Genomic DNA, 22,154 nt, shown 5'->3' on the forward strand with positions numbered 1-22,154 from the left:
AGTCAGAGGGGAAAAGAGGGGGAAAAGAGAATGAGATAGGAGAAGCAACGGAAGATTGAAAGAGAGAGAGAGAACGGAGAGAGTAGAGAGAGAGGCGGGAGGTAGAGGAAGGGGAGAGAGAAGGAGGGTGACGAGAGAGAAAGTATGTGGAGAAGATCATTCCGAGATGAGCGATGTATGTGAGACGAGAAGAGCGGGGAGAGAGAGAGAGAGAGAGAGAGAAAACAGAGAGAGAGAGAGGAGAGAGAAGGATAGGATGAAGAAAGTGAAAAAATGTATTAGCCATAACAAATGCTAAATGACAAATAGCGAATTTGACAACACCAGGCTCAGTACTGACACAACAGGACTCCTCCATCTATCCATTACAACGCGGTCTTAATCTATCTACCTGACACATCGAACACACCCAACCAGCCTGAAAAATATATTTGCTACCTAACGCTACCAATCTATAACAACATTCACCATACAGTTGCTGACGCGCGCAGCAGAACTCTGCTGCGGAGATGCTACGCTTTCATCTTTACCACGCAGTTGCTGATAGAACTCGTGTGAATGCTATAGTTTCCTCTTCGCAATTTTGCGCTGTAACTTTACGAGGTTCTCACGCGTCTGCTCCAGATCTGGCTTCAGCTGCAGCGATTTCTGATAGGCCTCGAGAGCTTTCTCATCTTTCTCCCAACGGTGGTACAAAACAGCTGTAAGTAGCAAGACCCTCGTCACCACCCAAACAATGCCACCAGATAATATCGGGAGCGAGTCTCATAATATATATCAAGAGTTTCATAATATAGATATTATGACTATATTATAACACTCCGTATGTTACTACACTGCCACAGCAGATCTGATTATCCACACTATTTGTCTCCCCAATTACATTATTCGATATCACAATTAGTTTTGGATTCATAACATATATTTAATATTACATTCATCAAACTCTGGATGGCTTAATAATGTGTTTATATAAATGAATATTATACTGGAGGTTGGTTATGAACAGCGTATTAGCTCAGGAGAATGCAGCTATATGTCCTCTCTGTATTTTAGTTAAACTTGTTCGTTTATATTACTTTGGATTCACTAAGCATGAGAAAATTCAAATCTGAAATCATGAAGAGCGGAGATTCAAGTCTCCCTTCTAACGTATGCCACCAAAATGGTTAAATGATACTGATAGAATCCATAGGAATTTATTAATGGTTAATAATTAAATTAATAATAAAATAATTAAACTTCAATACCTAGATTTCCCCAGTAATTCGCATTCTGAGGTTCCACTTCTATGGCTTTTTTGAAATGTTGTTCGGCCTCTACATATCTGGGGAGTTTGCCCAGGATATTGCCGAGGTGAAAGTGGACAGATGGAGCTGATGGCAACACCTTCAGAGCCTCCTTTCCAATCATTTCGGCTTTTTTCAACTTTCCTGTAAGAAAATCGCATAGCAGAACAAAATAAATTACCACGAAAATTCACTAAATATCTGTTAGTCGAACCTTTATTATAAAATAAATGTAACATTTTATTCTGACAAATAAAATCTCAGCATGACTCCACTGCAAACGATTCAGGTACCACGTGCATTGTAATGCATGAAATGTTATGTACATGTGTGTGCGTGCATGTTACAGACTTGTACAAACACAGAGACGTTGGATAGTAAGTTGTAAAAATTAATTTATTTGTACTGATGATGGTGATATGTTATCAGTTAGTTTCTGCTTACCAAGATTATCCATTAGGATAATCATGTTATTCCACGCATTGATATGTGCTGGCTTCAAAATGGTTGCACTCCTCCATGCCTTCAAAGCTTTGTCATGTTCCTTCATCTCTAAATACTGTAAAACGTCAATAAGCATTACCATAAAATTAAATAAGTGAGCTTTCTTTTTTCAATGGAAATTAATTAATTTAATTAAACTACGTGCTTTTATAATTATTATGTACATATACCATATTTTATAATCATAAAACAGAAACAGTAAAAAAATAAAATAGAATAACAGGAGGCTCACATTAAAATTGGCTATCAATCACGTTCACATTGAATTACAAGCAAAATTGGTCGGTTTCACGCAGCATCGAGTGACAAAGGTTTAATGAACTTGAAATTTCTTGCGTATAACATGCTGAGTACGTACCAAATTTCCCAGATTGTAATAGCAGTCTGGATACTTCCTCCTGTGCTTGATGGCAGTGAAGTAGCTCTGAAGTGCCTCTTCACTCTTACCCAATCCTGCCTGCACGATCCCCAGGTTCATCCATGCTGCAGAAAACTCAGCCCTGATGGCGCAATCAGTAAGAATACTTAGAACGTGTGGAAATTACGTCTAATATAAACCATCAAAACATGAAGGATGGCTAGTTACAGTAGATAGCTAGCTACAGTTCTATTTCTAGTTTACTATGCTATAGGCAAGTCTGGCAAGAAAAGGAATAGTAAGGAAATGTGCAATTATTACGGTGTTTTCATAATGGAAAATTGAACATATTACTCAAACTAATAACGAGCGGTTTCCACAGACACTTGGGTCAGCAGAACAAATACATACATGATCAGTGCTCGAAATAAGAAAAAAAATGTGGTTGTCCGGTTGTCCGCAACAATTTCTGGTTGCCCCAAAAAAATATCCCCAAATCTCCTATTTTCAATCACATAATAATATGGTCAGAAAACACCCAAAAACACTGGTGTAGCCAGGATTTTTTAACAAGGGGGGCCAAAAACAGCGAACTGCGCAAAATAGTGGATGACTTAATATTTTAATGGCTCCTCCGCCTCCCTCTCCACACCCTACGGCTCCTCTACCTTCTCTGCAATCTTTGTTTTGGGTGTCATGCGAAAAGGCGACATTTTTGTTCATTGTTCTCTGCTCCCAAGATATGTAATTGTTCAGTGGCGGATCTAGGATTCCAAGGAGGAGGGGTGAAAAACAAGCGGGGGGGGTATGGGGGTCCTCCCCAGAAAATTTTGAAAATGTAGATCGCAGGAGATGGGTATTTGCGGCACTTTTGAGTACATGTTCAGCCTTCATTCTGACTACGACAATTCTCTTTTTTTAACTTTCAGATCAACATGAATCCCCACTGTTGTTTGTTTTGCATGGGCAAAGCCATCGGAAAATTCAAAATAATAATGGAATAAAAATACCAAAATGTAGGGGTGAACTTGCTGATTTGCTGGTTCCAAATCGAGTTCACCTCTCATAAATCAGAAAACCTGACATATACCAGTGTTGGAAATAGCAGCTGGTATGCGTCGCTTTCCCACACCATAGATTAATGGTGGGCCGCCAGGCTATAAGTGCTCTTGGAGAACCCCTGAGAAAAACATAAATAAAGTGCGTTTTTCGTCACATTTTTCTTGGTTGTCCACCGGACAATGTCTCAGACTGGTTAGGTTGTCCGGCGCAAATTCTGGTTGTCTCGGACAACCGGACAACGCTTATTTCGAGCACTGCATGATCATATATGATTATACTGTAACTAAGCTACCCACACGTTTATATTAACACGTTTATATTATGTCACCTGATCTCCACAGCTCTCAGCAACAGCTGCTCAGCCTCCATCTCTCTCCCCATGTCTTTCAAAATATTGGCTAGGTTGTTCATCGCTTGGTCGTACCTCGGGTTCAATCTGCACAGAGAAAACACGGCAAAGTTATGTATCGAACTGCACGCAAAGCCTGTGCTGCAGCCATGTCTACATGTTCGCACTGCCATCAAACAAACCCCATCCGGTAGACGTAACACCACGTGGTGGCAGCAGTGGGAAGGTTACCTCAAGGCCTCTCGGTAGCTGGCGATCGCCGCGGCGATGTTGCCGGCGTCGGCCGTGTTCTTGGCGATGTTGTAGTGCACCTTGGCGTTGAGCGGGCACACACGCTCGCCGGCCTTAAACAGCAACTCTTCATTCCTCCACTCCGCGCTCCTCTGCGACGATCGAAAGAGAACACATTACACAATGATTCAACAAATTTTTTTGATTCATGATTTAACAAAGCTAGCGCATAGTTGAAAATCTTACAGTAAAATAAATGTGTGCATAATAAAAAAATACGTACTATTTAGATATATTAAATATATATACAGAAGTAGTAACTCCCCGGCACGTTGCCGGGTGAGTGTAGGTGGCGCACCTGCACGCTCCTGATGAAGAAGACGACGAGCAGGAACAGCGTGCACACCTGCACGAGTGACGCCGTGAAGTCGCTAAAATCTCCCACGCCGCGCTCCTCCCCTCCCTCTCTCCCTCCCCCTCCTCTGCCGTTCGCCGCCTTGCACCCGTCGTCCTCGCCCGCGGTGGCGGACGGCGGCACGTTGTTGTTGTACGTGCTCGTGGTCACGTGGCGTCGCGCGGCCGAGCGCTCGCAGTCGTCGTCGTGGTGCAGCGCGGCCTTGAGCGTGAAGACGAAGAGCATCGCGTAGCCGATGCTGGGAAGGTAGAGCACACGCTCGGCTATGACGAAGCCCACCGTGAAGAAGAGGTTGGAGGCGGGCAAGAACGGCACGACGAGGAACGCCAGCATCATCATGAGCAGCCTGTTAATTAATACAGAAGTGAGTGTCATCATGAGCAACCTGTTAATTAATACAGAAGTGAGTGTCGTCATCAGCAGCCTGTTAATTAATACAGAAGCAAGTGTCATCATGAGCAACCTGTTGTTGATTTAACACAGAATCCAGTGTCATCATAAGCAAACCTGTTATTTACTTAATACAGAAATGAGTGGCATCATGCTTTGCAACTTCCATTGTTGTGGCATTGTGTAAACTTTGTAACACTCACTAAATGCACAAGCACTAAGAAAAGGAAGAAGAAAAAAAGAAGAAGAAAATAAAGAAGAGGAACAACAAAACTGACAACAACAATAACAACAACAAAAAGAGAAAGGACGCTGCCCCACATTAATGTGTCAAACGACATACCTTGTGTCTTCTGAAGGCGGTTCACACACACATATCCACACTAGATAGCCAAGCACTGCCCAGAAGACGAGGACCGCCAGGATCCTAGGGTCCCATACTGACTCGATGAGTGGCACACAGCCCATGGACCAGTCAAAGCACAGCCAGGTTGGGTTTAGCAACAACCAAGCATTCAGTGTGTACAGGTAGTTGTAATTGATAAACTGAAGAAAAAAACAACAACAAGAAATTGTGTTAATCTCTAATCTCATTGTGCTGCACTTTTCGCATCTTCTATTTTCACATCTAGCAGGACAAGTTAACCAAATGCAACGTCTAACAGATACCTGACTGTCCTACCTGCCCCTTACCGACACCACACCACCATGTCTGACCCTCGCTGACACCCACCACCCTACTCACCACTCACTCGTGCCTCGCCACACCATACCCACATCCTAATACCTCGCTTGTGGAAACAACAAATGAATAAGCAAACAGACTTTGTGCGCGTGTAAATAACGAACGAGACAACATTTCGCGACGCGATTTCCGACAGGGAGAACAGCTACCGACCCGCGTGAGAAGACTAGGTGAGAAGGCGGCCGGATTGTCCCAGCACTGGAAGTTTGGCGGTGCGGATCCCATGATCTGCCACCTCAGCACGAGCATGGCCACCGCGCACAGCGTCAGCACGGCCAGCCGGTGCAGCAGACAGTGGCGCCACTCCGTCGGCTCCTGAAACAGCAGCGGGGAATATTCCTCCTCAGCGCGACAACGGGGAGAAGAAGCTTGAATCAGAACGAACCTCAGCGCGAGAACGGGCTATGAAATTGGCTATGAACTAGCTTGAACCGAGAATGGACAGTTTGCATCTGACTGCATGCGTGTTCGTCCGGAGTCCCTGAATGTACGATGAATTCTAGGGGAGTACCGTGTTTTACCGTGCGAAAGTCAAACTGTGAAGGTGATTTTCGCGTGCTTAGATTCGCGACGTTAACTTTAATGGGATGACAGTTCTTAATGATTGGAAAAAGTGCTGGAAATGGTTGCCGGGTCATCACACATGTCAATAGTATGACGAACAACCTACTTTCACGCGACATATGCGAAAAAATGACGCATTCTCAACCCAGAGATTTTAGCTTGTCTTTAAAACGGGAGGGCTATGACACAGTAACATATGGTAGTTCAAATCAAACGTGGGCCATTAACGTCCGGCATTAACATAACCCAGCCCCCCACGATAGACCGAAACGTCTTTTATAAGATGTCTTATTCGCAAACCTTTCTGACGTGCATGGGACTGTTTTTTGGCGTTCCTCTGGGAGTGCTTGTAGGCGTGCTGCCTCGGCTACCGCTCACATCTAAAGCAGGCTCAGAGGAAGGTCTGCTTGGCCTGATAGAACTGAGGAAGTCAACCCTGCACACGACGATCACGTCGTAGGCAGCACAAACTCCCTGAAAGTACACAGAGTGAGAGACACATGTTACCGCGAATCGCAAGGTGGCTAACCCAGTCTAAATTACTGCTCGAGAATCGATACGAGGCTAAGATATTACAACATAAGGTCAAGATGGGGTTAAGACAGGAGAAACATGATTAAGAAAAAATATTAGGATACGAATATAATTGGACAGGATTAGATCATATAATATATTAGGAAAAGAATATGCAGAATACAATCAAGACCATATGATAGAGGAATCCAGACAATCAATGACAAGAGCATAATTACAGCAATAGAATGTATTCCCGATAATTTCTACGCTTATGTGATGTGCACTTGTGATGATAATCACTTAAAACAAGTGCTACCAATATAAGCTACTTAATATTGATATTCACAATAACTTACAATAACAGTTATGCCCTGCTCCTTTGACAGCATGGATAGAAAACTGAATGTAACAGACAACAATAGCCAGAAAACTGAATAGGTTGGTGGACGTACAGTTGATATCACAGCATACTCTATATCTGAAAAGAAAACACACATATTGTTAAGCACACTTGATGAAAAATACCATTCCTAATAGCAATTAAAAATAACACTTGTGTTTAAAACTTGTTTATCGGTAAAACTTTCTCTATTAGCACTACAACCTTCTAGCTTATAACTAAGTTGCACAATATTATTGTTCAGCAAAATCAACTGGCTGTTACAAGAAAGCAGTGCCTCACCTGAATAACAGCTACGAATATAACACAGGAACGAGAGAAGGAAGAACAAGGCACACAGAAGCTCAGCTCGCCCCACGACCGCTGCAACCTGCAGAACAAGAAGCTTAGCATTAAACACCAAATATGATAATTTTCCCGAACACAATAACAATCTAAAGCATTTCATGCTTTCCCAATGGAAAGCAAAAATGCATCTAATATGACTAAAGCAACTGAGAGTGCTGAATAATTGATTATTTTATACAGCATTTTGCACTTACGATAGGCTGGGTCCAACCAACCAACAACCAATTATATCACATAAATCATTCCCATGTACATTTATAGTGAGGAAAACCCATTAATCTAGGGCATGTCAAATCTTTATGTCCTAATAATTATATTACAGGAGGGAGATGGTTAGTAAAATGTTTACACAACGCTGGCCAAACTTTTACATTCTCATTACCGATGAAATATTGATAGCATGCTTCAATTTTATGAATAGTGCACCGATAAGAGACAGAATGCCAGCTCGTAAAAGATCTCTCATTTTTCAATAACATGCCCTAGTATATTTTCAAGGTGACAGAAGTGTTCAGATAGCTACTCACTTCATTTCCCCGATGTGTTAGCAGCATATTATAATGGATGATATGCGGGACTAAGAAATGTTACAACACAATTGGGCAAAATTATTATAGGCATAAAATTGACTTATCTTCCTAAAGCAATTGCCAGGTAGCTCGAGCAAATAAGCACTGTGATTTGCGTGATCGAAAAACATTCCTTAGTAACAAAGTTCGCAAAAAAGCAAGGTAACAAGGCAAAGATTTGGTGCAGGCACTACATCTAGCCTGACCAGCCTATCAACAATCTCCAACAGGGTGTGGTGCCCAGCCCATGCTCCGACGAACAGGTGAACAAGTCATGATAAATGATAACTACATCGCAGGCGGCGGCGCTAGAAGACGGTACTCACACTCTCCGTGTGGATGGGATGCAGTGCGAACAGCAGCGTGGCGAGGAGCGAGGATCGCGGCGCGGCAAACTCTCTCTCGCCCGCCGCGTCAAACCTCACGCCACCCAGCAACGCGCTGGTGATGCGCAGCAGCAGCGCACACACGACACCGTGCAGGACGATGTTTGTGCAGTGGAAAACCCATGGTACTAAGGCACCACTCATGTAGTAATTGAGCCTGCAACCAAACGTAAGACCTGAGGTGTAGAAGATTGCGCCACTGTACCGAGTAAATTAGCAGACTGTGACAAGGATGACAAGAACATCAGCACACTGCAGTAAAAAACATCATAAATTTATTTGATGGATAGGAATGAAAGAGACTGATGGATGAATTCGATTAGAAACAACATTAATATATGTGAAGGAATGTGGCATTTAAGCCACTAGTACAGATATATACAGGGCCAAAAAGGTATGTGTGGTCAATTTTTTTGGGTGTTTTTTTTCGCACATTCCGAGGTCCTAGCAAAGCGATGCCCCCCCTCAAGAAATTTTTTGCAAAAATTGTGCAATTTGCCACATTCTAAGCTATTCTGAACACATTGTATGAGATTTTCGTTAGCGAGGCAGTGTTTTGGACAAGTATTTGTGTGGCGGCTGAGAATTTGAGCGACACGGCCCGCCTCGCCCGTGTCAATCAGGGGCGTAGCTAGCCCGTCAACGATGTGCAGGAAGAACTGAAAAACAGGCGGGGGTGTGGGGGACCTCCCCCAGAAAACGTTGAAAATGTAGACCGCAGGAGATGGTATTTGAGGTACTTTTGAGTACATGTACAGCCTTCATTCTGACTACAACAATTCTATTTTTAGTAGAACAATTCTACTGTAAATGTAGCGCGGCATTGATTGATGTACAGTGGGGGCATTGTTTAGGTCTCATTTATTATTGAATATGTAGGGGGTGAGCAAACAGCAAAACTCTTTCTTGGAATTGTGAAAAAGCTGCAAAAGGGTTGTAACCTGCTGGATCGCCTCTCAATTACATAATTAACCCATGCATCAGGTGCCATTTTGTACAGCCGCGCGACTATTATATTTGGCAATAATTAATTGGTATATGTGTAAAAATATTGTTTATTCAACAGAAGGGGGTGGCTAGCCCCCCCCCCATGAATCGCCACTTTGAGGAATACTTAGTAGAATAAATGAACTCATACAGCTTACTTAAATTGTTATACAAGGCGTAGTATTTATACTACGTCCTTGTCTGTTACTTTGTCAAAATGTGTGCGTGTGTGTTTGTGTGTAGTATGTGTCTGTTGGTGATCATTATTAATGACCCCCCCCCACACTACAACATCAGGAGGTCGAACTAGATTTTTATTTATGGTTATCCATTCGGGATACAGGTATTGAAATATGGTATCCCCCCAAGCATCTCTGGTATCCCGGATTTTTTGGACTAGTAATTTCAACAATGTTGGTATCCAAAAATCTTGTAAAATATGAATTAATAGCATTTGAAAATTATTAAATATCTAATGTAATTAATATATAAACAATCTCGCTTCCCGCGTTAATCATTAGTGGTGAGTGCCCAATTCGCCCGAGCATTTCATTTTACCATAGTATATATACACATCAGTGTGTTAGTATATTACAATATCTTTGATTTTACATACGCCCACAGTAACTGCCGACGTATTGTCTAGACGCATTTTTCTGCGTTCGCTTGACTACAATCATGATACAATGCATGGTATACTCACATGTTCACAATTTTATATCAACATCCGGCCCGCTTTGCGATTGCAAATATTACTATGCCTGTGTATTAAACCGCTAGATGTGACATCAGTAAATTAGTAACTAGGGCCGCGCACTCGCGCTCTCGGCACTTGCTCAGATGCCGCTTGCCGTATAAAGTTGATAACTCAACAACACTTATCCCGGATATATGTTTGACGATTTTTTTTTTACTATCCCAGGCGGGATACCAAGCCATTGAAATCTGGCTATCCCGCACAGACTCTGGTTATCCAGCGGATATCGGGGATTACCGCTAATTTCGACCCCTGCACATATGGCGCGCTTACTCAGACGAACACACTTGCGCTCCTCTCTCACCACACACAAACACACACACACACACCAAATTTTGTATGCTGCATTTTTTTAACCTTTTAAAAAAAAATGATTTGTGCAGGCACGTGCCTTTTTGGCCTAAAGGCCAGGGTCATCGCCTGTCAAATTGCAGGCGGGGAAAACACTGTACTATATATATATATATTATATATATATATATATATATATATAAATGCAAAAGCAGTATTGAAACATGATAATAGTCACCTATGTATGTACACATGCACTTCTACACACTTAAGTGGTGCAACAATCTCTACATATACACATACCGAAACGTCAGAACAGTTATTGGTCTATAAGACTTGTGGCTTGTCTTTGACTTTAGCTTACTTCCCCAGAAATCATCTTCGAATATTTTATGAAGAGGGGCATCAGGCCTGACATCCTGAAACAACAGTTATTAGGTAAAGATAGTGACTGATTCATCTGTAACTTATTCTATACCTATCTACTATTATATATCTATCTATATTTCATGCTATCATTATTCAATCAGAAAGCTACCAATTACCACAAAACAAACATTTCTATAAAACGCTTATGAATAATAGAGCTTTACACTCAATTTAATATAAATTAACCAGATGTTATTGTCAACCTACTTGGTTATTGATGACTGCTTCTTGATCATCAAACACAAAATCACCAGAACAGCTATTTGAGAAGCAAGCAACAGCTATGAGGAAGACGAGTATGGAGGCGACATGAATGTTAAGCTTTGGGGCCGGAATGACCTCATCCCAGTCTGCGATGGGAACGGCCAAGCCGTTCACGTTCAACTTGTCGAGCCAATGGTTTATGCTGGAGTTATCACGACGCTTCCGTTGGTGAAGCATGGTTAACGCTGGCCACAGGTGCTACATATCATGTCCTACTGACCTGTGAGAAACAATGTATATAGTTCATTACGATAATATAATCATGTTCTAGAGATGACATGGATGATTATGCAATGATGGGTTCTTCTCTTCTATATCTATGGATAGACATAGGAATCATATCATATGTCAACACGCAACTGCACGAAAGACCGCAAGTGAAGTGTCTAAACAAAACAACACTGTCTAAACGGTAACTTTTCAAACACATAGTCAAAGTGACACACGAATACAAATATGCTAAATATGATTATTATTATGTGCATTAGTTAAAATACACATATATTAACCGGTGAACATCTAATATCTAAATTTAAATCTTTATATTTACTACCAGTATCACTCTTCATTACTTAACGTAGCTACCATTTTTCTAATCAGTGGCGCCATCTGCTGCTAATATGAGAAATATGCCATAATTTTTAGCTCTTGCCTATCTATCTATATATATGTTATGTATGTGCCTCTCTTCCTATATATATTCCGGGATATCCCTGTGCTATCTACGGGAGACCTTTTATTTAAATAACAGTTGAAGTATCATACAAAAATAGGAGGAGCGCTGACATTGGCTGTCAGTGTCACGCACCACGATTTTGATGCATAGCAGACGATATGAAACCAATTCAAATGTTTTTATCTAACTAATCAAGCTACATAATCATAATAAAATCAAGCTACATTGTACGATAGCCATGGTCATGTTTAAAGCACCTTCACATAAAGCCACTGTCCTCGTCAGTGAGAGTGCAACAGCGGTAAGTGACACCAGTAACGTTATAACTAACAAAACTGTCAAAAGTTCATTCATCGTGCCAAGAACTTGCAGAAGGAAAGCAAAGCCTCGCCGACATAATGACATCGATAATTCGTCTCACAGAGTCGGTGTTAAACATGATGGAGGTGGAGATTCCACGTTAATCGCCAAGGAAAAACCTAAAAGTAAAAGATTTAGACCAGGTAGGCACGCAACATTACATGCGGTATGTAGGCCTAGGCTGTCAGTACTACTGCATACATGTACTCTCGTTAGAAACGTGTATTTTAACGAGTTAACTATACATAACAGATTCTCTGACATTATGATAAGAATGTCTGTTTTCACTATTGTAGTATGTACCATGTTTCACATTTTGATGCAGGTGAGGTAGCACTCAGTGAGATTAGGCTATATCAGCGGAGCACGCAACTGATTATTCAGAAGCTTCCCTTCCAGCGATTAGTAAAGGACATCGTGCTGGCGAACCATGGACAACTGAGGATAAGGACAAATGCATTGCTTGCTTTGCAGGTATAGGCACTCTATCCATATTAAAATTTTAAATGTTTATAAGATTTAAAAATTTAAAAATATCATATTTAACTGCCTAGTCACTGGTGTCCATATATGATCACGGTGTAGTGTAAATTGTTTACTTTTCTTAATAAGTATATTGTTATCACTAACAACAGAACATGAATGTAAAATGATTGGATTGATACCATACTCGAGTGTTATAATATAAGGTAGCAGTGATCTTATAATGCTGCTGCGCTACTGCACCCAATGCTACTATGTCTACTATTCCAGACAAATATCAAGTCCAAAAAATAATCACATGGGATACAATGAGTCTGTTTATTTGCAGGAAGCTTGTGAGGCATACCTAGTTGGACTGTTTGTAGACTCAAACCTCTGCACACTACATGCAAAAAGAGTTACTCTCATGGTGAAGGACATGAAATTGGCGAGCAGACTTCGTGGAGATAGATTATGGTGACTGTGGTTGTTAATGATGACATATTTTTCCAATTTGGTCTGTCCTTTGTCAACTTTTGACAGAAAATTCTATAAGAGTAATTAACAAGTGTACCGTAGATGTATTTATTATTTATTCTTTCTTCAAGTAAAACTTGAATAATTTGTTGTTTGATCATTGGCTCTATTGAATATTTATTACATGGGTGACATGTTTAAAAATGTTTTAAAATAAAAAATATAATTGTAAAGCTATAACCATATTATTTTTCCTCATTTGTACATATCTAAATACAAAATAGTAATAAATAAAGTAAATAATAGTAACGAATACCCACATCCTTCCTATCCGACACAAAAATTGCAAATAACCAATGAAAATAACTTGCAATAGAGAGCCTGCATATTACCCATATGAGATCGAGTTAATTCATTTCCAGTAAGGCTACATAGTTTACTGGTAATAGATAAATTCATATTTACTCTAATTAGTATTACAGTAACACCTGAGGATAATATTCTCATTTTACTGGCTTATGGTGAATTACCACATAATTTGTTTGAATTTGTTTGTTTCTATTCCCAGTTTGATATAATTGCCACTAGTTCTTAGTAATCTTTCCCCGAAGCTTGCATTTATGTTTAAGTGGCTTCATTGACTTTGCCTTCGAAGACTTGCACTTCTTAGAGGAAAACTGTGTTCCAGTATCCTCCATGGTCAACTCGTCTGCAAATATCACAGTGGTGCCAACGTTATAAGTGCATGTGTTGTACACGTGTATGATTACAACACACATCTGTGCAAGCACAGCTCTTTTAAGTGAGTCAAGTAAATAGTATGTCAAGATGCAAAGGTAAAGGGATTGCAACTTAATGTCTGATTTTGCCCTGTAGCAGCTGCAATCTGGGTGCAAACTTCCAAAGTTGTCTATCGGGTGTATAAATCATAAAATAACCTTTCACAGTGCAGACAAGGTAATCTATGCTTATGAGGCAAGTACGTGGGTCATGACCTTAAGCAATCACAAGTTATGAGTACTAGACTGTAATGTTGATATTTTTTATTTGTTCTGCATGTATATAGTTAAGAAATATATAGGCTATTTTATATCATAAATACCAGGTAGGGGTCTCCTCATGTCTACTTGCTCTATAAAGGAGGCGAACTCCGAGATTTTTTCCTGCATTTTGTTCGTGACCGATGATAGTTGACTCTCTCGTATCTTGACATCAGAGAGGACATCACCTAGTTGACTTATCAGTGTCTCATCCCTTACACCGCATTCCTGCTCATGAAAAATCAAGACTGAATACTGACGAAATAAATACTGATAAATCGAATACATGTAACTGTTTTAGCACCAATTCAAAACTTGTTGTGAATTGGCTTGTGATCCGAGCTTTTATACCATATTTATTCATACAAGAGTGCGTGTACCTGTAAAATAATGTCACCCTCAGCCCATTTCTCAGTCAAGGCTTCTGAAAAACGAGAGGTGCGACTTGCATTAGTAAATATTAAAGCCGCACTGAAGAGTATTTACATACGGCACCATAAGCCATCCAGTTTTCTTGATAGAATAGATTTACTTCATATAATTCTAGATGCAAAGAGAACTTGAAGAGCAACGATGTGCAACTATTGTAGAACATGTTCAAACTCTCAAGCAAGGAATTACAACAGCTATATATAGCATACCTGATAACAGTGTGACACTGTCGGAAAGGCGAATTTTCATATTCTCATTAAAGGTGGAACACTGTGTCAGTTCAGAGCATTCTTTTTTCAAATCTCCCATTTTCTATGCAAAGACATGTAAAGCAATTAATTTTTAATGCAATTTTGTATAAATCGATGAAATAGGCATGCAACGATTGCTAAAAAACGATTGTGATAAAGATGAGAATAGCTTATTTAAAATTACCTACAACACAAAACACAAATAGATCTCATTCGTGCAGAAAATAGACCTATATAAATGTTCTATGATGAAGTGTCATTACACATTACAGCCAGCTCATTTACCCACGGCGCAGGCCCACTTTTGCCTGCAAATTTCACGCAGGTGCGTGCATGGCAAATTATTTAATACCACGAATAGGATTTCTCATTCAAGGCCTTCGTTTCCAGTGGCCTCTGAACTTATTGTCATCGATAACAAATTGACGAGGTTGGTATATATGAGAAAGATTTAGTCTACGAATTAAGTCCACACCTTTTCCAGTTTAGAGTTTTCCTCGGTGATGATCTTGAGTTTGCAGGCGAGTTGACGGATCGCTTGCTCAATGGCTAGCATTTCTTTACCGGCCTGCCGGACAAGCTGAACATACTCAGACCTCACAACATCCAGACGAGCGATGTTCTCTTCCTGCCATTCGGGAATAACACACAGATTATCATGCAGAACTATAATAACTGGTACTACCACCCACTACTCATGTAGATATACGGGCAAGTGGTCCATAAATCTGACAGCTTTATCAGATCTCCAGCTGTTGCCAGGGTAATTCGAACAATGCTGTCGAAACAGATCTAGCTGTTACAACTGATATTGTATACCCAAACATGATTGTGTTTCTTACTAGTTTCAGTTGCATTTCACGAAATATTCAAAAAATTACAGGTAGGAGATGACTACATGTTTTCGGCGTTTTCGCTAACAACTAATCTACTTAGTCATGTATTTGAACTGACTTACTTTTGTCTGATTTATGTCTTCAATAGTTTTCGTTGCCTTCTTGATCTTTACCTCCAGAGAAATTTTCTTGCTTCGCAGATCTAACGTGAATATAAATAAGTGGCATCATACTAAAACGATTATTGTTCTTACCTATTGTAGGCATTATTAGCGATATCAATGCATGACTTATCACGTAACACGTGCGAAAATGTTTTTTTAATAGTATTATTACTATGTGTGTTATTAACAGTATAAGCGATGGTTGTGGTCGACTTCAGGTTCGTAAGTAAATAGGACTTTTTGGGCACCAATCACCGTTTTAATTAACAAAAATGTTCTTTGTTTGAACAACACATTTCAATTTATTTGTCGTCATTGCTTTTAATAATTTTAATCACTTGCTGCAATAACCATTGCCACCCGGTGTGTTGGATTTACATAATAGATACTGTACCTGTTAATTTCTTTTTTACTGCATTATATTCTGCAGACATATTGTTGAAAGTAATCTCAAGATCTGAGACCTCTGTCTGCATTTTCACCAGTAATTCCCTCTTGCTTTCAGCAGTGTTCTTGCTGATTGCAATGCTCTCCTGTTAGGTAATTATACATAAGCGTTATGTGCACGTGAAATATTTGCATGTGTACAGCTTTGTAAAAACACTGCAATATCAGTTACATTTTATATGTATACAATAATCTTATCTAGAGGTAACAATTGATTCATATTACAAAAAATAGAACCCATTTATGATGGAACAATATTACTACAGTTGCCCTTTGTAGAGGAATGTGTTCAGAATAAAGTGATCTCTAGTTGATTAATGGCAAAGTTCAGTGACATTGCTTTCCCATGATAATAAGGGTATCAGATTTCTGAACACTAGTGTGATCCCATTGCATTCAACACAAATAACTTCCTAGTAATTGTGGCATAACCCATGCAAGACATCTGTATTTCACCTTTAGTTTATCTATCTGCTCAAGTTTGAAGCTCTTCATACTTTCAAACTCCTGCTCAGCAGTGGTTAGTGCCTCAGTGAGTTCTGCTATTGTCGTATCTGCTGCAGATATAGCCTTGCTCAGCCCCGCTGCCTGAAGCAATAACCTTGATATCATGAGGCTATATTTACTATTACTGACATGCCAACTTTAAAGAACTTGAACTTCACCTGTAACTATAGATGTTTTTATTTTATATACATGTGTGTGCGTGCATGCATGTGTGCGTGCGTGTGTGCGTGCGTGCGTGCGTGCGTGCGTGCGTGCATGCATGCGTACATGTGTGTGCATGTGTTACATATACACACCTGTGCTATGAGATCACTCTCGCATCGTTTGGCTTCGTCGAGGCGATTGTTTGTGTTCGTCATGAATCGTTGATGCTCCTGTTTAAACTGGTCCGTATCTCTGAGAAGCTGATTTCTGTCCTGCTGCAGTTTGGCCCTATTGATGATACCACCAGTAAGTGATTGATCATTGATTGATTGATGGCAAATAACCATGGTGATTTATTTGTGATAGAGTGCCTGATGGGCAATATCCACAATTATTGTTTGCTGATTTATTGAATATTAGACAACAATTATGATATTATTGAAATTGATGTGATTACCTTAATTTAATATCCTTTTCCTGATTTTGTTTCTGTACATCGAAGTTCATGTTCAGCTGTGTTGTTTCAATCCTATAAGTGTTAAAGTGATGCAGTTGTAAATTATACATGAACCATGCACACCACAATTATGTACAAAAGGTAAACACCACTGACATCAAGAGCAGCTGCACAAGTCCACTAAATTCATTAGCATCTTTCAAATAATCCATAGTTTAAAACCTATGTATACATAAGTTTTTACGTATATAAACAAAGTAATTTCAAAGCTTACTGATGGGTCTCCTGCACCTGGTCCATGGAAATCTCCATGGTTGAGTTTTCCATAGAGTAGCGACCACATTCCTGTGCCTTTGCCGATATATCTTTCTTGATCTTCTGATGGCTACACACAGCAGCCGGGACAATGAGGATTGAGAACGGGTTTTTCGCTACATACATATTTATAACAGACAGATAATTCTTAGGTGTTTCAGCAGGTTTTGATAATGCAAAACATTCTTGTAGACCCTTTTCATATCTACTCAAGTGATGTATCTACAAAGACTAGATAAATTTTATTGAAAACAGCATGTGTTATCAAAAATAATGTTTTAGCATTTGAATCTAATCTTTATTTCTCAGAAACACTTACGATTTCTTCAGTTCTTGTAATCTTGCTGTACTTTGAGCTTTAAGCTTTGTGATCTCATTCAGTTCTGTAAATGACAAACATTGATAAGAAAAGCTTGGAATAAACATAACCATAGCCTGGAATGATTATGAATGTAGCTCTATTGTTTACTGCCACGTAAAATAATAATTTAGCAAGTCGCTTATTCAAACCATCATATTTTGATAGCAAACATGAACCGTTTGCTTATTCAATGATCTCAAGGAAATAGCTACCACAATGTAAACATTTGCATGCAGAATACACATATAAGAGCATATTCATGATACCTATCACATCCTTGATTCTATCAAAGTGTTAATACACTGAAGAAAATATCAAGAATTATTATAACAGTCTAGTATAATTGATACACACGCACACTTATATCACATATACACATAACTATCATGTAATATGAGGGTAATCATGCTTGATTATGTGTGGCAAAAAGATTAATTATGTGATATGATGTTATGATATAATGTGATCAGTTTTGTACCTTTCTCAACTTTTCTTCTATACTTTGAAAGTTTCTTGTCGTTTTCTGTTTCCGTGTCAATCCGATCGTTTAGCTAAAATAACGAGAGTGCTAATCCAAAAGAGATGTCATTTAAAACTATTAAAGCTAACACAATACTATAAACACCACATGACCATATAACCATAATTGCTCATATGAAGTGCTAAAGAATAACATATTTATATAAAATTGTGCTAGAAAAATATATCAGGATGGTTATGCTCCAATTAAATTTACAGATAGTCCAATAGAAACGAATTACCACAGTATAGTAGGGTAGTGTAGTAGTAGGGTAGCTACCTCAACTAACTGACTCTTACAGTCCGTCATCTTCTTTTCAAATTCGGCATGCAATTCTGCAGTACGCGACCGAATTTTGGTGCTAATATGATCCAGCAGAAAACGTGAAAATCGTTTAGTTCATTCTCATTAAAATCTCAAGTGATGGGTGTATAGGTAATTGTATTAAATTACTACCTTGAGTTGACAATTGATTGTTTCTATCTTTATTAACCTATTTGTGCAATTCCTGATTTCTATTTATTCTGTAGCATGCTCTGATTGAATAGCAAATAAATAAAGCAAATAGTCAGTGGCAGAAGTGAAGGTTTCTATATATGTGGTATGGTTTTCACACAAGAATTTCAGCAAAAGTGGGTTCAATATTAAAATTACAGGTGCATGAAAGCATCATTTAAAGTAGGTCAAAGACAAATATCTACAATACCCCTCATCTTCAAATCTTTTTATTTGGCCCTGGCCAGTTTCTAACTGCTCAGCTAACTTCTGTTCTCTTTTCCCTAGCCTCTTCAAGGTAGTATGATGACTCTGTATGCTCTGGGAAAAAAACACCCAAACAAGTGTTAAATATATTTTGTATCCTTTCCTATTCCTATTTTTTGACTGATCTCAGTAGGGCACAATAACACATTAAAAGACCAGGTTAGCACCAGCTCAGATAACTGCTTACCAATTCCGTACACCAAGGAATTACTAATGAAGCCATTTCCACATATATGAGATGCATATATCGCCACAATAAAAATCTTTATATCTGTGATCAGGAATTCACGTCTAAAAAGAATTGATCACACGAGGAGCCAGCTTACTATATGGGCGATTAGAATGCTGTTTAAAGCAAAGCACAAGAGCAAACGTGGTCACCTTCTTGATAGAATACAGCTTCGATGTATTACAGGATAGGTCAGCAAGGAGCTTGTCCAACTCACTGAAAGAATACAAGAAGATTCGAGCAAGGAAACCTGATACAGCTACTACACTGGATATATATGATACCCTTACATATTTCTGGCGTGACTTGAAATACTTGTGGAAATAATAAAGCCTTTGACAAATAAGCATTTTAGAAGGCAAGTATAAGTCGTATTGCTACGACTTTATTTACAATAGATACGTACCTCTTCTTAGCAACATTTACATCTTTTTGCTCGCTTACATTCACTGTTGTATCCGCCTGTAAAATAAATACACTTAGATTATCTATTGCTCTAATATAACTGGTAGAGAATCATTGCTTGTATGGAAAAAAAAACCAATGCCATGCTTATATACAAACAAAAACCCTTTATACAACAACACTGGCAATACTTTAGTAAAGTGACTTATTTAGAATTAAACGTATGATGAATCGTTATTTATTGCTGAGAAATTTGCAGTTTGCGATGTTTGACTAGCGATGTCCACAAAAGCTGCATTACATCCATGCAGTAACCACTCTTAGGACTGTACCACCATGTCCAGGATCCGCTGTTGTTCACGCACAGCCTCCTCTTGTTCATCGACTAAATCTTCTTGTAATATAATGATGGCTTCCTCTAGGTCCGCGATCTGTGAGTATTGTGATTAGTCAGCGATGGCATCCAACTACAGCACACAATCTAATCCCTATAACTGCCATATTTATAGCTGTTGCTGACAAGCAAATTGTTGATAAGGTGAAGCAGAGGCTAGGTCTGGTGAGGCGAGTTAAGCAAGTGGCAAAGAGGTGTGAGCTGGGGGTTTGGCCTGCCTGCTTGCAACGTCTGAAATGGTGAATTTCCTTGCTAGTAATGAGAGATTATTTACCATTTATTATGAAGAATATAATTAATCAACTAAAAATATCACAGGCAATTGCTTTCTCAATGCCTTCCTTGCCTCACAGTATACACAGAGTCCAGGTGTTCACTGGATTCTATGAAATCTATACTAATGTATTTCACCTATATTGACTAAAATGGAATTAAGGAAGATCTAATTCCACAAGAAGAAACGACTCTATCTACTTTGGTGGTTAGTACTGCTCCTGCTTATTTTACTCTGACCATTCATAAATGAATTTTCTGTTTTACAGCATTTTTTGAGTTGACAAGCATGCCTACCAAAATCTGAATTTAGAAGTCAAGTAATTTCTACAGATTACCCACATTTAGGTAACCAAATTTTATAGAAATATCTGAGTTTCATGGAAAATTACTATTACATGGTTACCTTCTTATTGGTATCTTTTATCTGTTCCCATGTTTCATTACATCCGATCTGTTTGCTGAAAGATAAATTTTTTTAATTTTGTATATCCTGTAGATGAGTACTCATTTTTAATTAAACTTTTAATAGTCATAATACAATTATATTAGCTGATAATTATAATGTATAATTCTAAGACTATTGTCTTTTATGCACAATTGGGACTAGATAGCATTTACAATAAATTTCACCTTGAAGGTTTATAGATGGTCTATGATCTATTATCAGAATATTTACGGTGCACTATCACGAAATGAATACCTCGTCTTTTCCGCCATGCTATTATTATAGCTGTTCATAACCTCTTGATGTTGCTGCTTCAACTGTTCACTCTTTGGTCTGCATGAATCGACAGTTTTATTACTTTACGTAAATAGTAAAACAAAAGGTTTTGTAAACATCATTTTAAAACTAATTACACATATATGTAAATAAATAATAAAATAATTCTTATTATACATGGTTGAAAGGTGATCAGCTTAATATTGATCATATCCCTATCCAAGCAATAAATACATTCCTATTTACAACACATTGCTAAAACATTAAAAGACAAGTTTAGATTGGGCTTATTATTAGTGCTATGATACAATGCTAAACCAAATGGTCAAACCTTTGTACATTAATACATTTTAAAGATGAAAACTAAAACTGTTACTGGAGTTCAGCATTTTCATCCTTGAGCATTTTCAGCTTGCCCTCAAGATATTTGATGTTCTCTCCTATAGCATCAACTTCACTCTGCATTTCTTGGAGAGTGCAAGCATTTATTTCCTCTGCATTTTTAATCACCTCTGAAAGCATAATGCATATTCACAGAGCTATGGAATTATGTTGCTGTCACATTATCAAACTATAATATTCACACGATAGTTTACATTATGTATATGATAAAATTGAAATAATTGCAAGTACTAAAACAATGTCAGATCCTATATGCTGATTGCCACACATAATAATATAAGTACTAAATTTCTATGCATTCTACACAGAATGTGAATATTTCAACTTACCATCTAATTCATCATTGATTCGCCGTGGGAACTCATTAACTTGCATTCGTAAGCTGCTGCTTTTGATGGTTTCTGTCTCAAGAAGATGATGAAGCTGAAGTCGTTCTGCATTCTAAAATACATATACCCACCATGCATCTATGCATCTATTGATCTTTAATGTGAGTGTATGTAGGCCCTATGCGTCCATGCATGAGTCTCTTTATCCATGTGTGTGTGTGTGTGTGTGTGTGTGTGTGTGTGTGTGTGTGTGCGAGTGCATGCGTGAGTGCGTGCGTGCATGCATGCGTGTGTGTGCAGGCCATGTTCTGTTTTTCTCAATAATGTTATGTA

General features: G+C 38.9%; 2 protein-coding genes and 1 long non-coding RNA gene across 3 annotated transcripts; all 3 read right to left on the reverse strand.

Moving 5' to 3' along the window:
- Positions 1-201: 201 nt before the first annotated feature.
- Positions 202-11,463, reverse strand: LOC106821197 (transmembrane and TPR repeat-containing protein 4-like). The gene is made up of 16 exons (XM_014825902.1): positions 11,408-11,463; positions 10,798-11,074; positions 10,465-10,580; positions 8,067-8,283; positions 7,106-7,193; positions 6,780-6,901; positions 6,208-6,381; positions 5,497-5,658; positions 4,942-5,144; positions 4,152-4,554; positions 3,794-3,945; positions 3,542-3,649; positions 2,152-2,293; positions 1,734-1,848; positions 1,251-1,433; positions 202-701 (listed from the first exon to the last, which is right to left on the reverse strand). The coding sequence occupies exons 2-16, from the start codon at positions 11,029-11,031 to the stop codon at positions 562-564; spliced, it is 2,559 nt and encodes an 852-aa protein (XP_014681388.1). The 5' UTR covers positions 11,032-11,074; positions 11,408-11,463; the 3' UTR covers positions 202-561.
- Positions 11,464-14,254: 2,791 nt separating this feature from the next.
- On the reverse strand, positions 14,255-15,113 carry LOC106821193. The gene is made up of 3 exons (XR_001395705.1): positions 15,028-15,113; positions 14,511-14,613; positions 14,255-14,293 (listed from the first exon to the last, which is right to left on the reverse strand). It is a non-coding gene; the product is annotated as an uncharacterized LOC106821193 (long non-coding RNA).
- Positions 15,114-15,480: 367 nt separating this feature from the next.
- Positions 15,481-18,839, reverse strand: LOC106821187 (centrosomal protein of 112 kDa-like). The gene is made up of 8 exons (XM_014825882.1): positions 18,583-18,839; positions 18,262-18,334; positions 17,742-17,805; positions 17,382-17,492; positions 17,108-17,179; positions 16,803-16,938; positions 15,947-16,085; positions 15,481-15,590 (listed from the first exon to the last, which is right to left on the reverse strand). Exons 1-8 carry the CDS (start codon positions 18,610-18,612, stop codon positions 15,481-15,483), a joined length of 735 nt encoding a protein of 244 aa, XP_014681368.1. The 5' UTR covers positions 18,613-18,839.
- Positions 18,840-22,154: the final 3,315 nt, after the last annotated feature.

Source organism: Priapulus caudatus, unplaced genomic scaffold (genome assembly GCF_000485595.1).
Source record: "Priapulus caudatus unplaced genomic scaffold, Priapulus_caudatus-5.0.1 Scaffold63, whole genome shotgun sequence".
Lineage (NCBI taxonomy): Eukaryota > Metazoa > Priapulida > Priapulimorpha > Priapulimorphida > Priapulidae > Priapulus > Priapulus caudatus.

Coding starts and splice junctions, on each gene's coding strand:
- LOC106821197 (XM_014825902.1), bottom strand. CDS start 11,031: ATGCTTCACCAACGGAAGCGTCGTGATAACTCCAGCATAAACCATTGG. Junction 10,581..10,797: donor AAGCAGTCATCAATAACCAA/GTAGGTTGACAA, acceptor CTGTTGTTTCAG/GATGTCAGGCCTGATGCCCC. Junction 6,902..7,105: donor TATTCGTAGCTGTTATTCAG/GTGAGGCACTGC, acceptor TTTTCTTTTCAG/ATATAGAGTATGCTGTGATA.
- LOC106821187 (XM_014825882.1), bottom strand. CDS start 18,612: ATGACGGACTGTAAGAGTCAGTTAGTTGAG. Junction 18,335..18,582: donor GTAAGAGTCAGTTAGTTGAG/GTAGCTACCCTA, acceptor TCGTTATTTTAG/CTAAACGATCGGATTGACAC. Junction 17,493..17,741: donor TTACAAGAACTGAAGAAATC/GTAAGTGTTTCT, acceptor TGCTGTGTGTAG/CCATCAGAAGATCAAGAAAG.